The sequence below is a fragment of the Alligator sinensis genome, unplaced genomic scaffold (genome assembly GCF_000455745.1).
Source record: "Alligator sinensis unplaced genomic scaffold, ASM45574v1 scaffold98_1, whole genome shotgun sequence".
NCBI lineage: Eukaryota > Metazoa > Chordata > Crocodylia > Alligatoridae > Alligator > Alligator sinensis.
The window spans coordinates 1,580,469-1,601,027 of record NW_005842058.1 but is presented as its reverse complement, the minus strand read 5'-3'; the positions used below and the strand labels follow the sequence as shown (position 1 = coordinate 1,601,027).

The 20,559-nt window shown below is 50.4% G+C and overlaps 1 protein-coding gene across 2 annotated transcripts; it reads right to left on the bottom strand.

The window, feature by feature from the left end:
• Nucleotides 1-11: 11 nt before the first annotated feature.
• LETM2 (leucine zipper and EF-hand containing transmembrane protein 2) lies at nt 12-18,271 on the bottom strand. 2 transcript variants are annotated; one of them, XM_025203462.1, is made up of 12 exons: nt 18,163-18,237; nt 17,603-17,668; nt 17,230-17,330; nt 15,262-15,715; nt 14,583-14,726; nt 9,210-9,347; nt 8,174-8,377; nt 7,175-7,294; nt 2,568-2,678; nt 1,694-1,777; nt 1,141-1,215; nt 12-510 (listed from the first exon to the last, which is right to left on the bottom strand). In XM_025203462.1, exons 3-12 carry the CDS (start codon nt 17,241-17,243, stop codon nt 460-462), a joined length of 1,395 nt encoding a protein of 464 aa, XP_025059247.1. In that variant the 5' UTR covers nt 17,244-17,330; nt 17,603-17,668; nt 18,163-18,237; the 3' UTR covers nt 12-459. The 2 variants fall into 2 exon arrangements, with proteins under 2 accessions (XP_025059247.1, XP_006023075.1); XM_006023013.2 differs by lacking the exon at nt 17,230-17,330 and having other exon boundaries at nt 18,163-18,271.
• Nucleotides 18,272-20,559: the final 2,288 nt, after the last annotated feature.

Sequence of the window (20,559 nt, the reverse complement as noted above, 5' to 3'; positions counted from 1 at the left end):
TGCTGCAGCGGGAATGAGAGTCAAGCCCCATGATTTTGCAACGTGGAAGAGGGAAGGGAAGCACCAAGCCTGCTCACTGCCGCTGGCCAGACTTTAAGGAAAAAATAAAGCGCTGTCATATTAAAGTGTAAGAGCACAAGTCCCACCTGCACAGAGCCAGGGGGGAAGGGGACAGCTCTGGCTGTAAGAGACAGTATTTACATATTTACAACATAAATTAGTGTAGGGAGATGGTAATATTCAAGGAAAGGCTGGCGTGGGACAGGTGGGTCCTTTGCGCAGTCGAGTTGCTAATAAAACAACCTGGAATAGATGCAAAAGGCCCCCTGGGGGCTGCTGAAGCCTTGGCATGGAAAGGACCTGTGGAGAAACTGCTGATCCAGTTACTCTGGTCAAGGTATGGAGGTGTAGAGCTTTCCCATCTCTGTGTCCTAAGCCACTGTCCAGCTCAGCAGGGGCTCAGACTCCATTGGCACTGGCCTTGCTGCTCTGAGATGCTTCCATTTTCATCTAGATTGAAGAGAGAGGTATAGGTTATAGGTAACTCAGACACCACCAGTCTCAGCACTTACTGACATCTGCTAAACATTCAGGTTTCCAAAGCCGTCTTTGACAGCTTGATACATCCTCAACTGAACACAGAGCGGAGGCGCTGGGGCAGATGGCTTGTACTTACTTAATACACCAACAACTTATTAACACAACCACCACATTTCTTCAGTCAGGGTAAAGGACGTGATTTTTCCTCCCCACAAGGAATGTCAACTTCCCTAAACAAGCTTACTGAAATCGGTAGTGTAAGAGTGATGCTGTAGCCGTGACGGTCCAGAAATTATGTGAGGCCAGGATTTCTTAGGGTGATATCTTTTATTGGACCAACTGTATCGCTGGGAGACCTGATAGCACCTGAGCCCACCTGACTTTATCCCAACAAAACAGTTGGTCCAGTAAAAGATTTTGCCCTAAGAAATCCTTGCCCCTGGCTGAAATCCACACTTCTGCAGCTAAAGACCTGAGCATGTGTGGATAGCGAAGAGCTGGGCAAAAGCAGCCTTGCCTGGCTTACAAAAAACACAGCTTAGTTTTGATCTTCACTTCAAAATAATGAATCAAAGCCTGGCCCAAGCTCTCTCAGCTCACCTCTCCTGGATGGGGCTTGACTGATACTTCAGGGACAGGCAACTTCTCTGACGGCTGCAATATCATTTCTTCGTCCTTTGAGAAAAGCATAAAAGGCATTTTAATACTCACAGAGCACCCAGAGGGTGGAGACGACTTGCTGGGACCCTGGCCAAGCCTTTCTACTGTTGCTGTATGGCTGTTCCCTGCCGTACCTGTCTGCAGTTTATCCTTGATACAGTGGGACACTCAGCCCTTCTCTCAGGGGACCGTTCCACAGCAAGTGACGCTGGGAAAGCTACTTTCCCCGTAAGTTCATCCTGCAGCTGCTGCTGGTTTTTGCACCTTGGGCTGCTCTCAGTCACTCAAACTTTGGGCATTTAGCCCTTTCTGCAGCACTGTTCCCAGCAGCATGCAGGGGTTTTGTTCACCTTCTCCCCTGTGTACCAGGCAGCCGTGCCAGCTAAGAATGCTGCAGGACAGCTCTTGCCTTCTTAAGGCCTAGGAAAGGCGCGTACATTTGCTCCTCCAGGAGCACAGCACAATCACCACCTGTGGAGAGTCACTTGCTAACCTTCAATCCCTGTATCACAGGCGCAGAATCCACCAAGACCTCTTGGGGGACCGAGCTCCCTGCAGCAGCCTCACTCCTCTGAGCCTGCAAGGAACAGAAACCTCTGTTTATCGCATGCAGTTGAAGCAGTTCAGCAGATGCTACAATGTGCCCAAGGTGCTGAATTCCAACCTCGATCCACTCCTGCTTCTCTCAGGAGCTATTAGGCACTTCCTGAGAGATGCCAACAGAAGGACTTCCTTGCCTGTCTGGGAGGCGACAGGGCAGATTTGCCCAGTGGACCCCAGTGCAAGTGCACTGAGCACTGTGCAGACACCTTGGAGGAGAGACCCGAGCACCTTCGACCCAACAGCTCAGTGCAAGCTGTGCCTGCTCAGCCCTCCTGCCCATTGGGCCCTTTCCCACCTCTCTGGTGCTTCCTGTGTCCCATGCAGGCACCCTCAGCACAAAGAGCAAAACCCAGAGGTTCTGCAGTGACCGCTCTGCTCAGAGTAGGGAGCAACTCATTCAAGTCATGTGTTCAGGATGGAAGCCTCATAGAAAAGTAAGATGCTTTACAAGTTGCTTAGTTAAGTGGCAACAACTCTTCAGGTGCCAACAGAAGCCAATCCACCCCTCTCCCCATCTCTGCCAAAGTCAGCTGGGAATTAATTAGCTGGAATAGCTGGGGCATCAGGGTGGCAAAGATGCACTCCTGGGACACAGCTAGTCAATACAAGGGGCAAGAGAGGGTGTCCAGTGACTGTACCGCAGGATGTGCTCAGTGTGAATCTAAATCCTTCCCCAGTTGTGAGCACAAGGAACCTGATGGGCAGAAATGTTGGTTTGTTCACTAGAAAGCAGCTCTCAGGCAATCTGGTACTCAGCCACTCACCTCCACCAGTGGCACTGGAACGGGCTTTGGCTTTACGTCAATCAAGTACAAGGCACGAGAAAGTAGGAGCAGGGAGGGGGGAACACTCTCCTTTAGATGAAGATCCAGCCACTGTGTAAGATAGGGAGGGAAGAGGGCAGGAGGGAGAGAGAGTTATTCACAACTGGGTTAAAGAAATACGAAAAACTTAAACATGCCAACTGTTGAAACACCAACTCTCCTAAAGCCATGGGCACACAACACTTAGCCTGGTTTAAGCGCAACTTAAACTTCAAACAGACAAACAGGGCTGTCACACGAGTTTAAAACAGCCTGGAACAGGTAAAAAAGTGTACTTGGAAAATAAGGTACTCCTGAAGGGTTCACAGCACACCAAACCAGTGTTACATGTACACCCGCAGCATTTTGTGACACAGGTCTGGGAAGTACTCCAAGCATCAACATCTTGATCTATGATTTGGATCGGGGAGTGAAAAGTTCGCTGGCCAAGTTTGCGGATGACACCAAGTTAGGGGGTAGTGGGGCCATGCCAGAAGATCAGTTGCCGATACAGGCAGACCTAGAAAGGCTTGAGAGTTGGGCAGACCAGAACCAGGTGACATTTAACACTTCCAAATGTAAGGTGCTCCAGCTGGGGGCAAATAACCCTCAACATACATACAGGCTCGGAGGTAACCGCCTGACCTGCACCACGGGCAAAAGGGACCTAGGTGTAGCGATCAACCATCGCATGAACGGAAGCCGTCAGTGCGATGCGGTGGCCAGCAAGGCAAACAACATGCTGGTATACATCAACCAATGCATCTCGTGTAAAACTAAGAAAGTGATACTCCCGCTGTTCTCAGCAGTGGTGAGACTGCAGCTGGAGTACTGCGTCCAGTTCTGGGTGCTGCACTTCAATAAGGACGTGGAAAAACTTGAGAAGGTCCAGAAAAGAGCCACCCATATGATCAGAAGGTCCAGAAAAGAGCCACCCATATGATCAGAAACTTGCAGGCAAAGCCATACGAGGGAAGGCTGAGGGACCTGGGCCTCTTTAGCCTAAAGAAGAGAAGGTTGAGAGGGGACTTGATAGCGGCTTACTGCTATATCAGAGGAGTGCACCAGGAGCTCGGTGACCAGCTGTTCACTAGGGCACCCCCGGGGAAGACCAGCAGCAATGGGGCTGCTTCAGGCTTAATACCAGGAAAAACTCCTTCCCAGTCAGGGTGTCCAGACAGTGGAATAAACTCCCTCCAGAGGTGGTGCAGTCATGTACCCTGGAGGTTTTCAAGAGGAGACTGGACAGTCACCTCGCAGGGGTCACTTGACCCCAGTTGTCTTCCTGCCTAGAGTGGGGGGGATGGACCCGATGATCTGCAAGGTCCCTTTCAGGCCCTAACCATCTATGAATCCCACGCTGCATCCATCTGTACTCTCACCACTACTACAACTGCTCACTCTGGGAAGAAACCAGGACTCTACTGCCCCCTTTCTAACTATTCTTAGCATTTTTATTTTTATTTTGAAATCACTGCACTGTCTTGCACTACTCAGGCACCAACATGGATCTTTCTAACCACCAGCTGGGTCATCGCTCCCTACCCGACCACAGCCCCTCAGCATCACCCCAAGACCTCGGGAGCCCAAAAGCATCAGGCCAAGAATTCTGCCCCTCACTCCCAACCCACTGCCCCCTGGTCCCAGCGGTGCCTCTCACTCCTGTGAAGGGCTGCGAGTCCGGAGCGAAGGGCACCGGTGGGGCTGGCAGGGACGGGGGGTTGTGGGTCAGGTGCCAGGGGCATGGGCAGGGCCGGGTCTTCCGGGCAAAAGCGAGGGGCACCGGCGCTGTTACTGGGGTTGAGGGGCTGTGGGTCGGGCATGAGAGACACTGACAGGGCTGGCAGGAATTGAGGGGCTGTAGGTTGGGAGTGAGGGGCACCAGCAGGACCGGAGCCTGCGGGTTGAGAGTGAGGGGCACTGGCGGGGTTGGGGGCTGAGGGTCAGAAGTGAGAGGCACTGGTGGGGCTGGTGAGGCTGAGGGCTGTGGGTTGGGAGTGAGAGGCACTGGTGGGGCCAGGGGGATGTGGGTCAGGAGAGAGAGGGCACCAATGGAATTAGGGACTGAAGGTCAGGAGTGAGAGGCACTGGTGAGGCTGAGGGCTGCCGCCAGTTGGGAGTGAGGGGCACCGGCAGGGCAGGGGCTGCCAGTCGGGGGTTCGGGGCACCGGTGGGGCTGGCAGGGATGAGGGGTTGGGAATGAGGGGCACCAGCGGGGCTGGCGGGACTGAGGGCTGCAGGTCAGGAGTGAGGGGCACCAGCAGGAACAGGGGCTGCAGGTCGAGAGAGGGGCACCAGTGGGTCCTGAGGCTGCAGGTCAGGAGTGAGGGCACCGGTGGGGCTGGTGGGACTAAGGGTTGCTGGTCGGGGAGAGGGGCACCGGCAGGGGGGCAGGGGCTGGGGGCTGCAGGTTGGGAGTGAGGGGCACTGGCTGGTCTGGGTGTTGTGGATCAGGAGTGAGGGGCACCTGTAGGGCTGGCAGGAATGAGGGGCTGCAGCTCAGGAGTGAGGGACCTCTGTGGGGCTGGTGGGGATTAGGGTTTGTGGGTCAGGAGAGAGGAGCACCGGCGGAGCCAGGGACTGCAGTTCGGGAGTGAGGGGCACTGGCAGAGCTGACAGGGACGGTGGGCTGTGAGGTGACCACCAGTATCTGGGGGAACGTTTGTTCACCAGAGCGCCCCAAGGGATGACGACTAGGTCGAATGGTCATAAACTACGACAAGACCGTTTCAGGCTGGACATAAGGAAGAATTTCTTTACTGTCCGAGCCCCCAAGGTCTGGAACAGCCTGCCACCGGAGGTGGTTCAAGCACCTACATTGAACACCTTCAAGAGCAAACTGGATGCTTATCTTGCTGGGATCCTATGACCCCAGCTGACTTCCTGCCCTTTGGGTAGGGGGCTGGACTCGATGATCTTCCGAGGTCCCTTCCAGCCCTAATGTCTACGAAATCTATGAGTTGGTGGGGCTGTGGATCAAGAGTGAGGGGCACCAGCGGAGCTGGTGGGTACAGTAGGTCTGGAGCAAGGGGCTCTGGAGGGGTCAGGGGCTGCAGGTTGGGATTGAGGGGCACCAGCAGTGCCAGGGGCTGTGGGTCAGGAGTTAGGGGCACTGGCAGAGACAGGGACTGTTGGAAAATCCAAGTTTTTCTGTGTTTTTCCATGGCAAACCTGGATCTCTGCTTATCAGTCACTGTGCCTCTTTAGTCTGGACCATATCATAAGTTGAACAGTTCTCATTCTCAGCTTTAGACATATCAGCTTGGATGGGTACAGGAGCTGCAGAAGTTCTCAGGGGGAGGCCCACCATCCACAAGGCCAACTTACTTAAAGGCTGACTGCCCCAACATGGTTCCTCCACATAGATACAAATTACATGTTCAGTGTGAGAGATATATGAATGTGTTCAATCTGCATGTGTGAATCTTAAGTTACTTCCTGTTGAATCTGCTAATGCCAATGCATGAATAGTTTTACTTTGTTTACAATATGTTCTGATCCTCCCAGTCTGGCAGCACTCTTCCCCACACTTGCGGCCTGAGTTATTAATTTGTGAATGCCTTGGACAAATATAAAACCATGCTCCGGGACTCTACATCTTCATCAGCGACTTGGATGAGGGGGTAAAAAGCACCCTGTTCAAATTCGCAGACGACACTAAGATGTGGGGGGATGTGGGTGCACTAGAAGGGAGGAATAGGCTGCAATCAGACCTAGACAGGTTACAGGGGTGGGTGGATGAGAACAGGATGGATTTCAACACTGACAAGTGCAAGGTGCTGCACCTGGGGAGGAAGAACCAGCAGCAGACCTGCAGGCTGGGGAACTCCCTTCTCATCAGCGCAGAGGCAGAAAAGGATCTTGGAGTCATTATTGATGACAAAATGAACATGGGCCGACAGTGTGGGGACGCGGTCAGGAAGGCCAACTGCACCTTGTCATGCATCTACAGATGCATCTCAAGCAGGTCCAAGGAGGTGATCCTCCCCCTCTATGCGGCACTGGTCAGGCCACAGTTGGAGTACTGCATCCAGGTCTGGGCGCCGCACTTCAGGAGGGATGTGGACAACATGGAGAGGGTCCAGAGGAGGGCCACTCGCATGGTCAGGGGGCAGCAGGGCAGGCCCTACAAGGAGAGGCTACAGGACCTGAACCTGTTCAGCCTCTGCAAGAGAAGGCTGAGGGGGGGATCTAGTGGCCATTTACAAACTAGTCAGGGGGGACCAGTAGGCATTGGGTGAGTCCCTGTTCCCCCGAGCGCTACCAGGAGTGACAAGAAATAACAGTCACAAGCTGGCAGAGGATAGATTTAGACTAGACATCAGGAAGTGCTACTTCACAGTCAAGGTGGCTAGGATCTGGATCCAACTTCCAAGCGAAGTGGTGCTGGCTCCTACACTGAGGGTCTTTAAGAGGAGGCTGGATGAACACCATGCTGGGGTCATTTGACCCTAATACTCTTTCCTGCCATGGCAGGGGGTTGGACTTGATGATCTGCTCAGGTCCCTTCCGACCCTACCTACTATGAAACTACGAAACTATGGACTGTAGCAGACGTGACTACTTGCCTGTCTGAGTTGTTCTTTGAGCTGTTCCTCTGAGAGACCCAACGACCTCATTCCTCTGGCCCTACATGCACTCTGCAGTTCAGACACACTTAGGCCATTAACGCCTTCCTTGGCGATCATCTGAAAGGAAAGGGGACAGTCATATTCAGGCTAGGGGAAGCCAAACCCCTAGTCTGCTTTCTGAAACTGGAGCCAAGGAGGTGCCGGCTTGGATCAAGGGGAGACAAGAACAAACAAGCAATTCCCAGCAGTACAGACAGGAAAGGTCACCCTGAAATTCAGCACATAAAATCAACTCTCCTTAAATGCATGTCAGGCAAGAGCATAACTTGCTTAACTGCAGAACACAACGCCAATCCTAATTTTTGCCTATTGCTGGTCTTATAACAAGCAGTGGCCATTTGCATATTAGTTCAGCCCCACTGTTTACTTTCTAATCTAACTGGACTCCACTGAACTGCATAATTGGTGTTACACAAGCAGCTGTCAAAGGGCAGCTAATCACAAGCCCTTCTAGACAGCTTTGGGGCTGCCAGCAGAAGCCTTGCAACAGAGCAGAGCCAGGAGGTTTCAGGGCTGCCAATACAATGCTGTATGCTTAGGAACATTGCTTATATTTGGATAAGTGCATGGTCTTTTTTCAGCCCTGAGGTTATGCACTGTAGCCCACTGTCTACTGTCTCTACCCAAACACAGCTAAAATAAATACACTTTGGGCCTCAGAAGCATCTTCACTTGCGTACCTCCGTTAAGTCAGATCCACAAACACTTTTAGGGTTGTGTCCAAGAAGGCCCTGGAGATTGAGCCACACTGTGCTTCCCTAAAGCTTTTTTAGGAGAATCCCACAGCTATCAACACTATGCTCATCCCACTTCTGTCATATAGGCAGGGACATACCTATTACACTAGACTGGCAAGCTGCTATGCAGAGAGGGATGGAATCAAAAATGAGCTCATCAGGAGATTAGTGTCTGTGCTGTTTCACTCTAGACTCTTACCTTATCATCTGCTTTTATAGTCCTCAGCTGCATCAGAAGCTGGAAGCGGAGTAGGTTATTGGTGCCAATGGGTTGCAGTTCAAGCAGTTTGCAGAGGACTACCAACTGGGGCCGTTCCAAATGCTCAAGGGTCAGCTCATCCTCAAAAAGCTTGGAGAAGCGCACAATCTCCTGAGTACTGGGCTGGTGGCCAGTATGACGAACCTGTGCAGGGCAAAAGCATTAGGTAAGAACGGACTGTGGAAACCAGCAGCAGAGCCAAATAGAGAATGCAGAAGTCCCGAATCCAGGCCCCACACTCCCTCCCAATACATTTCATATTGACATTTTTTTCTTGCTGGACACCACTAAACTGATATGGTTACCAGTCAAGAGAGAAAACACAGAAGGGGCTTTGAGTGGCTGCCTAAAAGCATCACTCTGTAAAAGGTTTTCTGCTGATTACAACTACCATTAAGATACGAAAAAACAAGGATAATCTGGAGACCTGGGTTTAAAAGGTTGCCCTGCCTTGCCAGTCGGTTAGCCACCAGTGGGGAGAAGGTTAATCAGTAACCTCTTCCTCATGTATTCATGCCTGACAGCACAGTTCAGGTACTCCTGGTACAAGTTCCAACAACCGCACAACGGCTGCATCTCTCCTCCTCTCAGCTAGACAGGAACAAGAGTCTCTCTCCGGTTAGTGTTTAATTAAAAAAAGTCTCTCTCCACCCAGTGAAACCCAAATTCAGCAAAGTGCAAGCTCTGATCCTGGACTCGGCAGATCCAGAGAAGTTACTTAGAGGGGCTTAACAACAGCACTGCACTATATTACAACCTGCACAGAAACTAATACCTCTCATGTGAGAAGTGGTGGAAAGAAACTGGGTCTGTTGATCTACTGTAGTTAAAAAGGTTACTTTGCAGATCCTCCGCAGTCTTTTTTGTATAGAAATGCCTCCCTCATCTCCAGAAATCAGAGCCTTTAGAAGGTTTTGGCATATGCCCACATGGCCACCCTGTCCACCCAGTCCCACCTACTGTCCCACTTCTGTACCTGCTGTACATAGGAGGAGAACTGTTTGGTGGCCTCTCCCGTGTCTGCTTTGTTCCTTCTTGCCATCTCTGCAATGGTCTCCTGCAGGAATTTTGCCAGCTCTAACTTTGCGCTTAATTTCTTCCTCTGTTTTTCTTCCTTCATGTGGGAAACAAAAAAGTTAGAGGCTCAGCTTGACTGGGATGGCGGGGTGGGGAACTACCCCAACTTTCTCCCTTATTAATGAAACTATGCGATTCCCCTAAAGGAAACATGCCCCCTCCTCTTGCTACAGATGTCAGGGTTCTCTGGGCTGTTTTTTTTTCTTTGTTGCCTTCTTCAGAAGTATTGGCTGTTGGCTGCAGCCCAGGGATTGTGACTGGAGTGTGCATATGCTCCTGCTGGGCCTAAAATCTGGAGGTTGCCCCCGTACTCAGAATCAGGCTGATTGCTACAAATAGAGGTTAGGAAAGAATTTTAGCCCATGGTCAGACTGTAGGAGTTTTTTTTCCTACAGGGGCCCCTGTAGCATGGCCCCCTTCCATGGATCTCAGGGGTCTTTGAGCAACTTTTTAGTTGTGTGACAGGGTCAATTGTGTAGGTTTAGGAACAGGGTAGACAAGGATTTGTATGGGACGATTAGGAGGCAGAAGCCTCAATTGGATGGATCCTGCCTTGAGCAGGAGGCTGAGCTAGACAATCTTTGGAGGTCCCTTCCAGCCCCACTTATTTATGAGTCTATGAATTACCGCAGGAGGGAAAAAATCTGAAGGCAGACCCTTTTCCATCCTCTCCCGACCCCCATTACTGTTGCTGACTAGTTTTGGCACTTTGGTTTGTATAACTGAAGTACACAGGGCAATTTCACCTTCGCTTACCAGACTGAATACTACAAACAGGATATATGTGCACTCTTTCACAAAATCATAACGAATGTTTGAAATCAACCTAATTATAAACTCTAGCCCAGGACAACATGGTAATTACTAATCCCACGTTCTTACAGTTTTAATATTAATTATTCCTATTGCAGAAAACTGTTATGACCAAAATAACTTTCTTTTGCATGTAACAATCACTTAAACACACATGATTTGAGGTTAACTTTTATCAGATACCTGTAACTCGATTAAAGAGTCATTAGTATTGGCTTGATCATGGTCCTAGGAAACAAAACAGCACAGGAAGGCAACAATCCGCACATAAGCCAACAGGTGCTGAGATTTCGGCAAACCTCCGAAATTACAGCAAGTGAAACCCTCTTTTGGCTGCCACTCTACCTTACTGATTGCTGGGGAATATTTTTTAAGGTAAAAGAATATATTTAATATCCAGTATGGAGGAGTAAGGAAAGAGATGAAATGTGTGGAACAGCTATACTCGTGACATAATGCTTACTTTGTTCCAGGAGCAACGAGGCTCCTCTGTGCATTAGGTCCTACCTGATCAATAGCAGACTGTTGTTCTGCATCTGAATACCCAAGTACAAGCACTTGGCCTAGTCAGCAGGGGTAAGACAGATTTACAGCATTGGATGCTAAGCAACAGTTGTCCAGGGGACTGCAAACAGGTTTTGATTAGCTAGTAACAGGTGTTAACAGGAAATAAGTGACCCATGTTTTAAGGGAAAGGCACAAGCCAATAGTGGGCAGAAAATACTCCAGCTCTGTGTTATTGATAAGTGCTAGGAAACCGACATGCACCCCTTCTCACCAGGCAGCACTAGCCTTCTTGGCTTCAGGGAGCTTTGGCTAAAGAGCAAAGGTGGAGCTATGGAGCATCCCCATTAAGGTCAGTGGAAGCTGTGTGTTATGAGAACAGGATTTGGTCCAAGACAATTTCCTCTGGGCTCTGTCACTGCTGCTTTCAAGTGTAAAGCCTAAGTGCATTTAACTCATGGCTTTTTTCTCCTAGAACTGTATTTAGGATCTACCCACTCTTAGCAGGTATAGAGACCCTAATTAAAAGGATCCTATGCAAACTCTCAGTTCCCAGTGGTTAGCTACCAAGGACAATCCAAGTCTGCATATTTCAGGCTTCATCCAAGTGACATATAATCTGGGAGGGGGAGAAGCCTACACAGTCCCAAAATACCAAGGGATGAAGAAAAGTAACTGGTTAGGGACACACCACCCCCCCGGCTAGGGATGACCCATCAATTGTCTTGACTACTCCATTTGTCATTATGTTATCAAGTAACCTTCTGTATATCTGGGCATCCTAGGCACTGGCATGACCCTGATGACCTCAGGGTCAGAGTACATCATTCATGGATTTTACCCTCACAAATTTTTTTTTTTTAATTTTTTTTTTTTTTTTTTTTTTAAGGCAAATACAAAAGACAGAGGGAGAAAAACCCAGGCACATGTTCGAATAAGTGACTTGCCAAAGTTCACTGAAATTTGAGCGAGCCATAGAGCTGAGCACCTTTTGACAACCCTGTGCCCCAGAAGCAGCTTTCTGTGCTTACTTAGCTAGCTCTTCCCTGGCAACAGTAAACAAGTTGGATCATGTTTACTGATATGCTAATAAGCTTCTGGAGTCATCTCCTACTCTCTTGCTTCATTGAGCCCTGGTTATCAAAGCATTATTAAAGGAGTATTATCTACCCTAATCAAAATGGGATCAGAGGAGGACAAAGTTGAGGTATCGTGGGTTAGGAAACACGGAGGTCGGGGGGAAAGGGACTTGGTGGTATGGGTCTGCTACAGACCACCACACCAAGAGGAAGAGCTAGACTTGGAATTATTGTGGCAGCTCTCAGAGGCCGTATGGCCTAGGGACATGGTTGTCATGGGGGACCTAAACTACCCTGACACCTGCTGGGAGGAGCAGTCAGCCAAATTCAGCCATTGATGTAGGTCCTTAACCTGCATACAGGACCATCACCTAACGTAGGAGGTATACAGTCCCACTAGGGGCAATGCCTTACTGGACTTGGTGTTGGCTACAGGAGATGACCTGGTAGGGGAGCTGCAGATTCGTGGTCACTGTGGCAGGAGCAACGTCAGGGTCGCTGTGCTCTACCCTGTTGCCTCCTTTACTGTGCCAAGCTTCGGACTTGCACCCTCCTATTCTCACCAGCCACGACTTTGATTGTATACGAGTTCTTTATAGGGAGGCTACCTTTCTTTCGCTTGGCTACAGTTCTCCTGCTTCTAGTGTTCTGCGTACCCAAGCCCTATGGGCTATGCACGTACAACACTGTCTTGGCCTACACCCCTCCGGCGCTCAGGCCCTTCTCCGCAATGCTGCCCCTCCCACAGGGCCCTTCTCCGGAGCTGGGGTCTGTACACCCCGAACTCTGTGCCCTCACTGGGGCTGGGGTCCTCACTCTACCGTGAGTCCCCTATGAGGCCTCCTCCATCCCCTTATAGCCTCACCCAAACCACCGGTGTAATCAATAGCAAATACAAACAACTTAAACACAAGCCTCTTGGCTATAACGTAAACATAAGCCACCTGGCTATAATAATGCTCAGGTCTACCGGGTTCTCTCTCCTACCGCGGTGACCAATTCTGCTCTGGCATTCAGGTTTTTCCTCGCTTTTAGCAGGGAGCTCCTTCCTCCTTAGCTGCTGGTCGGGGGAACTCCTGCCTGGCCTCCTGCCTGTGGTTTATATAGGAGCCAGGCCCTGCCGCTTCTTGTCAGCTGGCTAGGCACATGCGGATCATTAGCTCCCTCTAGCTGCCTCAGCAACCCTGCACCTGAGGAGTTTTCCTGGCTCTCTCAGTAGCAGGCACCTTAGTGCCCTGCTACAGTCACCTTGGGGACAGTGACCATCAGTCAATTGAATTCACCATGCAGTGTAGGGTGGGAAAGATATCTAGAAGGGTTGAAGTGCTTGACTTTAAGAAGGCTAACTTCAGTGGGCTCAGGAGCTTAGTCAATGGTGCACTGCAGCATAGGAGTATTGGCGAGATGGGAGTCCAGGAAGGGTGGTCGTTCCTAAAGGAAACAAACCTTCGGGTGCAGAGGGAAATGATCCCATTGCACGGGAAAACGGGGAAAGGGGCCAGAAAACCTCCATGGCTAAACAGGGGAAGGAGGAGCCGAGTAATTATAGGCCAGTTAGTCTTATCTTTATCCTTGGAAAAGTCTTTGAAAAAATTATTAAGGATCATATTTGCGTGAGTCCAGCAGGAAAAATAATGCAGCAGGGCAACCAGCATGAATTCACAGCAGGTAGATCATGCTCAACTAATCTGGTTTCTTTTTATGACCAGGTCCCAAAACACTTAGACGCAGTAGTAGCAGTGGATGCCGCTTTCTTGGATTTTAGGAAGGCCTTTGATATGGTATCTCATCCTATTTTCATAAATAAAGAGGCTGTAACTTAGATGATTACACAGTCCGGTGGGTGGCAAATTGGATTAGGGGTCGCACCCAGAGAGTGGTAGTGGATACATTGGTATTGACCTGGAGGGATGTGGGTAGTGAGGTCCCGCAGGGCTCGGTCCTTGGACCTGTACTCTTCAATGTCTTCATCAGTGTCTTGGATGTGGATCTGAAGTGTACTCTGTCCAAGTTTGCGGATGATACTAAATTGTGGGGGGAAGCTAACACACCAGAGGGTAGGAAACAATTGCAGGCAGACCTGGACATGTTGGAAAAGTATGCAGAACACAACAGGATACAGTACAACAAGGACAAGTACAAAGTGCTGTACCTAAGGCATAAAAATATCCAGCACACCTACTGGCTGGGAAATAACCCTCTCAGCAGCACAGAAGCGGAAAGGGTCTTGGAGTCGTCATGGACTCAGCAGATGCATGACAAATAGAGCCAAGGAGGTGATACTTCCCCTCTATACAGCATTGGTCAGACCGCTGTTGGAGTACTGCATCCAGTTTTGGGCGCCATAGTTTAAGAAGGATGTGGACAACCTCAAGAGGGTCTGAAGGAGGGCCACTCATATAGTTAAGCGTTTGCAGGCCAAGTCCTATGAGAAGTGACTAAGAGACCTGGATCTCTTCAGTCTCCATAAGAGATGGTTGAGAGGTTATCTTGTGGCCACCTACAAATTCATTAGTGGGGCACAGCAAGGAACCAGAGATGCTCTGTTCACCAGGGTGCCTCTTGGGGAAACAAGGAACAATGGTCACAAACTGAGAGAGAGCAGATTTAGACTGGACATCAGGACGAACTTCTTCATGGTAAGGGTGGCCAGAACTTGGAATGGGCTTCCAAGGGAAGTGGTGCTCTCCCCTACCTGGGGGTCTTTAAGAGAAGGCTGGACAGTCAGCAAGATGTGATCATCTGACCCCAGCACTCTTTTCTGCCTAGGGCAGGGGGTCAGACTTGATGATCTGTTGAGGTCCCCTCTGACCCAAGCATCTATGAATCTATTAATTGTTCTGCTCTCAACCAGCATGGCCAGCAAGCTCACAAACCTTTTTAGATTGTGTCTCAAATGTTGATGGCAGCATTTCTGGGAAGACTTTCAGGAATACAGGTAACAGGAACTCCATGAAGGGAACAATGATGAAGACCAAAAAGGGGACCAACCGGAAGAGATCAGCACAGGTTCTCAGCAGCTGCAGAAGGAACAGCAGGGCAGGGATTATTTTTCAGTCTGACGCATATGATTTTGCCACAGTTACACACAGGCTTTGACAACCTGAATGAGATGCATGGCATTATCAAGATGGCCTTTCTGCGCGTAAATGACAATATGTGACACTTGTGAAGCACTGCAATAACAATGCCTCCTTGTCACTCTCATATAAAAGCCAACTGGCCCAGAGAGACCAAACACTCCTCTCATTCTGGAGATGCTCTCCCAGCACAACACTGGGGTGCCCTGACAGAGCACAGGGGACCTGTTTTGCCACTGTTTGTGCTTTACCACTTATGAAGAAGCACATAGGATTTCAGCCTCGAAGGTGGAGAAGCTGTCACCTGTTAACATGTGCTACCTTCCCCAGGCAGTTGTAAGTAGATGCCCACATTTTACCTCTCTTGAAACAGTATCTGGTTATCGAATAGATTTGATTTCTTTAGTGGCATCAGGCGTTTGGCCATATCAGTTTAGCAATTTGACACCAACATGTCCATTGAAGTCACACTCACCCTTCGCCTCTCTCTCCTAGTGAGAACCTGCCCATGTAGCAGTCTCCATACCATCCTGGCAGCAACTTTTGTATCAATCCAAAGCAAGTGGAATCCATTGTAATAGTGTTTCAGCTCCTCCATAATTCTTTGGCTCATGGATTTTTTCCCCGCAGCAGTCTCTATGCCCTTGTCAGATACAGTTTTAGCATGCTCAACGCTCTGGTTTGCAGTCCGTTGGTTATACTGAGGTTTCTCTTGAAGTTCTCGATGCCAGTAAGCAGATGTGTGAAATGTCTGCACTGCATTAGTTCGTAACTGAGGTAGTCCAGTGCACTGGTAGGTGCAGTAAAGGAACTGCTGGCTTTCAGAGTCTTTAATACAAGTTCGGTTTAAATGAGACTCCATTAGTTGGACAAATGCCACAGAGGGAGAATGCAGAAAACAGCTGGAGTGCACAAGAAGATGAGGACCTCTGAAAGGAGAGAGATAAGGTCAGGCACAGGTCATTCTCTGTTGTGGCCTGATTATCAGATTTGATACAAGCAAATCAATATCCTTGGTTCCAAATTTACAGTAGAGAATCTGCCCAAAGATTGAGTCTCTGGGATAACATTTTTGCTGGTGAACAAAGAACTTCAGGAGACCTGTGCAGCGCAGTCGATACAGCAACTGGCTGTGGGCTGGAAGAACCTAGGTTCAATCCCAATTCCACTTGTAGTTTCCACTCCCAGTGTGGCCCTAAGGCCCACCCAACCTCCTATCCGGTCGGCACCAAAAACAACCTGGGGATAAAGGTAGCCAAAGCGTGGTGCTGACCCAACACCACCACTTTCTTGTGCTGAGGTTAAAAAAAAAACACTGGAGGCATGCCACCATGGCATGTGAACAGGACACCTTTTTTTTTACCTTTATCAAGCACTTTTTTTTTTTGGTTTTTGTTTGTTTGTTTTTTAGGTACTGGACAAATTTCCATGCTGTGCTGGCTGGTTATCACTTTTTTTTTCCAAATGCAAAACGCAGCAGTTCGGCCCACTTCTTTGAAGCCACCATTCTAATAAATTACCTTAACATACAGTTCAGCCTATAATAGCCCAAGGAGATAAAATAAATCATAGAAAAGTAGGGCTTGAAGGGACTTCAGGAGGTCAACTAGTGATTCGAGTCCAACCCTCTGCTCAAGGCAGGATCAGCCCTATCAAAGCTATTCTAGACAATCCAACCTATTCTTAATACTTCACTGACAACCATCTCACTCAACTACCAGACACAATGCCCCAAACATCAAGACTGTCTTAACTCACCAGAGGTAAAGCAGAGGGACAAGGGTACTGTCCGTGTCCTGCCACTGCAAGGACAGGAAGTAGTTGTTAACAGACACTTGAGAGATCAAGTAAGAGGACCATGCCCCACCCTGCAGAGGAAAGCAACTTCCCACCCCAGGCCATGCCCGTCTGACCATGGGGTAAAATTTCTTCCTGATCCCAAATGTGGGGGATCCACTCATCTTCATCATGTCACCTCAGCCAAGTCAAGGAAGAATCACAGAATCATAGAACATGAGGGTGGGGAGGGACCTCAGGAGGTCACATCTAGTCCAACTCCCTGCTCAAAGCGGGACCAGCCCCAACTACATTATCCCAGCTAGGTCTTAAAAACCTCCAAGGACAGAGGTGCCACCACCTCTCTGGGTAACCCATTCCAGTGCTTCACCCTCCTCCTAGTGAGAAAGTTTTTCCTAATATCGAATCTCAACTTCCCTTGCTGCAACTTGAGCATATTATTGCTCCTTGTTCTGTCATCTGTCAAAAGACAGAACCAAGTCAGGAAAGGTTTTTACACCAGGAGTTTGATGTCAGCAACACAGTGTATTGTTTTAACAAGTGCACTGGCAGAAACCCTTTGGCTGACATCTCTGTCTCATGGGGACAATGAGCCAGGCACAAAAATAGTTTCAGTGCCTGGAAGAAATAGACGCTGAACTCTCACCTGGGATTAAACATCTGCTCCCACCTCGCGTCCCTTCAGTTAGGACAAGCCCACTTTGCCTGAAAAGTGAAGTTGGGTCTGCTTCCTAGCATGGGCCAGCACTAATCACAAGGAAAATGGTGACAGTCTCAGTGACAGCAGTTCTTTCAAGCTGCCGGGCTTGATTCTTACTCAGTGCACACACACCGCAGTCACAGCTATGGGGCGAGGCAGGCTGCCGCCCACAAAAGCTCAGGCCTCTCTGAACGAGTCAGCCCGTGCGGGGCCACCCAGCTCTCCAGGCCCCCCACTCGGGGCTAACGCAGCGACCGCCCCCTCGGCCTGTCACTCAGGAGGCAGCAAGCGGGGTTTGGCGTCCGGGGACATGTCTTACCTGGCCCTGGCCCCAGCCCAGAGGAGGCTGCAGCCATGCGCAGCCATGCTGCCCAGGGCCGCCGTCCTGTGAGAGAGGAAAGGCAGCGTTAGGTTAAGGGCCAGCTCCCACGGGCGCAGGGCCGACCCTTGTCCACGCAGCCCCCCAGCCCGGGACAACCCCGAACCCTCCCGCTCCTGCCGGGCCCAAGAGACCCCCTCCCCCACCCCCAGGCAGGGGCAGAGCCCATGCAGCCATGCGCAGCCATGCTGCCCAGGGCCGCCGTCCTGTGAGAGAGGAAAGGCAGCGTTAGGTTAAGGGCCAGCTCCCACGGGCGCAGGGCCGACCCTTGTCCACGCAGCCCCCCAGCCCGGGACAACCCCGAACCCTCCCGCTCCTGCCGGGCCCAAGAGACCCCCTCCCCCACCCCCAGGCAGGGGCAGAGCCCAGGAGTGCAGGCCCCTCCCCCACCCCTTCCAGGAGCAGAGCCCAGGGGTGCGGGCCCCAGCCCCGCCCCAAGGCAGAGGGAGAGCCCAGGGGTGCAGCCCCCCCGGCAGGAGTCCCAGCCCCGCACCACTCACCGCCCGGCTTGGCTGTACGGCTTCCGCCTCAGCCCCCTTCCCATCGCCCCCCACCCCGCAACCGCTCTACCCCAGTGCGCTGCTCTCTATGGTTCCCTCTCGTCACCCCACGGGGAGACCCCGCCCCTTCCCCGCTAGCCAATGGGAGCTCCGAGTCCCGGAGCACGGCCGGGCTGTCAGGCGCCAGCCAATGGGAGCCAAGGGGGCGGGGCGACGGAATGACCTTATGTAGCCCCTGGGCGGGGCGCCCCGTTTGGTGAGGGCGGGGGTTGCTGAGCGAGCTCTGCTACGTCACGGAGCGGGAGGTGTGACATCAGGCACAGGGCTGTGACGCAAAGGCGTTGGGCCCAGTGCTGCCCACTCCACGCTTAGGGGAAGTGACAGCAGGGCTCCTCGTCCCTGCTCTGGGCCTACACCTGCTGCCATCCCCTGCCTGGGCCCGTCACTCACCCCTGCATCCTGTGGTTTCCCCCCCCCCCCCAGCTCCCCAGAGCCCAGCACAGGCCTGGGGGGTGTCCCTGTGCTGGCCTAGAGAGACAGGGATGGGGCCTAGGCAAATGTGGGCAGCTGCGTGCCCGCATTTGCCTAGGCCCGGTTTCTGTCTCTCTCCCAGCGAGCACCAGGAAACTCCACAGTGAAAAAGGCTGGGTTGAACTGCGTGCAAGACAGCCCTCCAGACCGAACTGCAGCGACAGGCCGGAAAACATTGCATTTCATTTTCTTCTCCTCCGCTTTACTGCTATGATTAGTAGTAATCACCACAATAATAGGAACGGTAATCTTGCCAAGAGGCGCTTGCAGGCTCGGGTGAAGGCGAGGCCCTGGTGGGAAGTGACCGCTCCATTCTGCGCTTGCCGTGGCATGGTGCTTCCAACTTCCTTGCTGTCAGGGTGAGAAGCCGTGTGAAGCAAAGCGGGACTGCCGCTCTGTGTCAAATGAAACATGACCTCGTTTGCTGACAGACGTGAAATGGTAATCTGTGGTCCAGCGGTGCACTTGTTAGTGTTTAACAAAGCACCCCAAGCACTCTGTGGTTTCTTTCAGTTCAATGGAAACCTGCGGTGCATTTATTTGTCAGGTCTATGTTTAAATGGGTGCACCGAGTATCTCTGTGTAGCACATCTAAACGATATGGTGGGAGGATGTGAGAAGATAGTCTGTATCAAAATATATCCTTTTCTTCTGGGTTTACCTCTGCAGAGTGGGTTTGTATGGAATCAGGAATCGCAGGGAATTGCAGAGCCCTGCCTTGCTCGTCACCTGGAAATGCTTCGACAAATTTTAGCAGATGACAGAAGTAGGGAGGCTGCTGCTCGCTCTGAATCATTTCTGCGTTTCTGAGAATGATGTGGGTAAATATTCGATCACAATCCAAATTGCAAAGTGGCTTTCATCCGTCAGTGGTGGCCTTAGGGTTGTTGGGGCCCTGGGCAAGAGAGTCATTCGGGCTTAATTTTGATGACTTACAAGTTTCGCTCGCCAGCCATGGTTTTGAGGATCCACACTTACTATTCTATATACCATGGTATACAGTTTTGAGTAACCACGGTTTTCCATGGCCACGCATCAGCCTGCCACCTGCCATTTTTCCCATAAGCCTTTTGTCTTGCCAACCACGAGAACTTTCAGGAACCTAACCCCAGCGGTTGGTGAAGGAAACCTGTATAAGCAAGCCAGACATTTTCGATTTCAATTTCATTTTGCCTTACCCACAAAACTGCAATGAAAGTATCTTAATACAATATAGATAATACAAATATTCAGTGTAATTAGTTTTTATTTTTATCAAGTGTGGGGCCCCAGGCAGTCTCCTGGTTTGCCCTCCCCTAAGGCCGCTACTGCATCCATAAGGCAGACCTACCAGTAACTACCCAAAGAGAGGAACTATATTTAAAAAAAAAAAAGTAGTGCACAAGAGGAAGTAAGCAAGTATTATAGCTCAGCCACTAGAGGTCTCTTCATGCCTGCATTTTTTCTCTGGATTAGTACACAGACATTCTTGTGCCAGATCTCTAGACACCTTAAATTACAACAATATTAATCCAGGTCTTTCTCTTCTCCCCACAAAACTATTGAGGTTAATGTACGTGCTTTAATATTAAAACCTGGTGCAATAAAGACTATAGCAATTAAGCACTCTTCCCGTTTCACAGTGGGGAACAGTTTTCCTAGGAGATTATCTGATGAATTAATCTATAGTAACCGTTGTACAACACATTAAAATAATAGGAAATGAGGTGAGCAGCCAAATGTAAGGAATCCTGCTCTCTGAAGTACTCAAGGAAATATCCCTTGTTTACTGTACTGGAATGGAGAATTTCTATCCATTACACTCCAAAGCTTCAGAGAAGCTGAAAACCACTATCATGTCTTGTTTGGATGTGATCTTGGTGTCCA

Excerpts from the sequence above, each read along its gene's own strand:
- LETM2 (XM_006023013.2), bottom strand. The coding sequence starts at position 18,206 with ATGGGAAGGGGGCTGAGGCGGAAGCCGTACAGCCAAGCCGGGCG. Across the intron at positions 14,727-15,261 it reads CTAGGAGAGAGAGGCGAAGG|CTGCTGAGAACCTGTGCTGA; the intron begins GTGAGTGTGACT and ends TTCCTTCTGCAG. Across the intron at positions 511-1,140 it reads TCAAGCCCCATCCAGGAGAG|ATGAAAATGGAAGCATCTCA; the intron begins GTGAGCTGAGAG and ends TCTTCAATCTAG.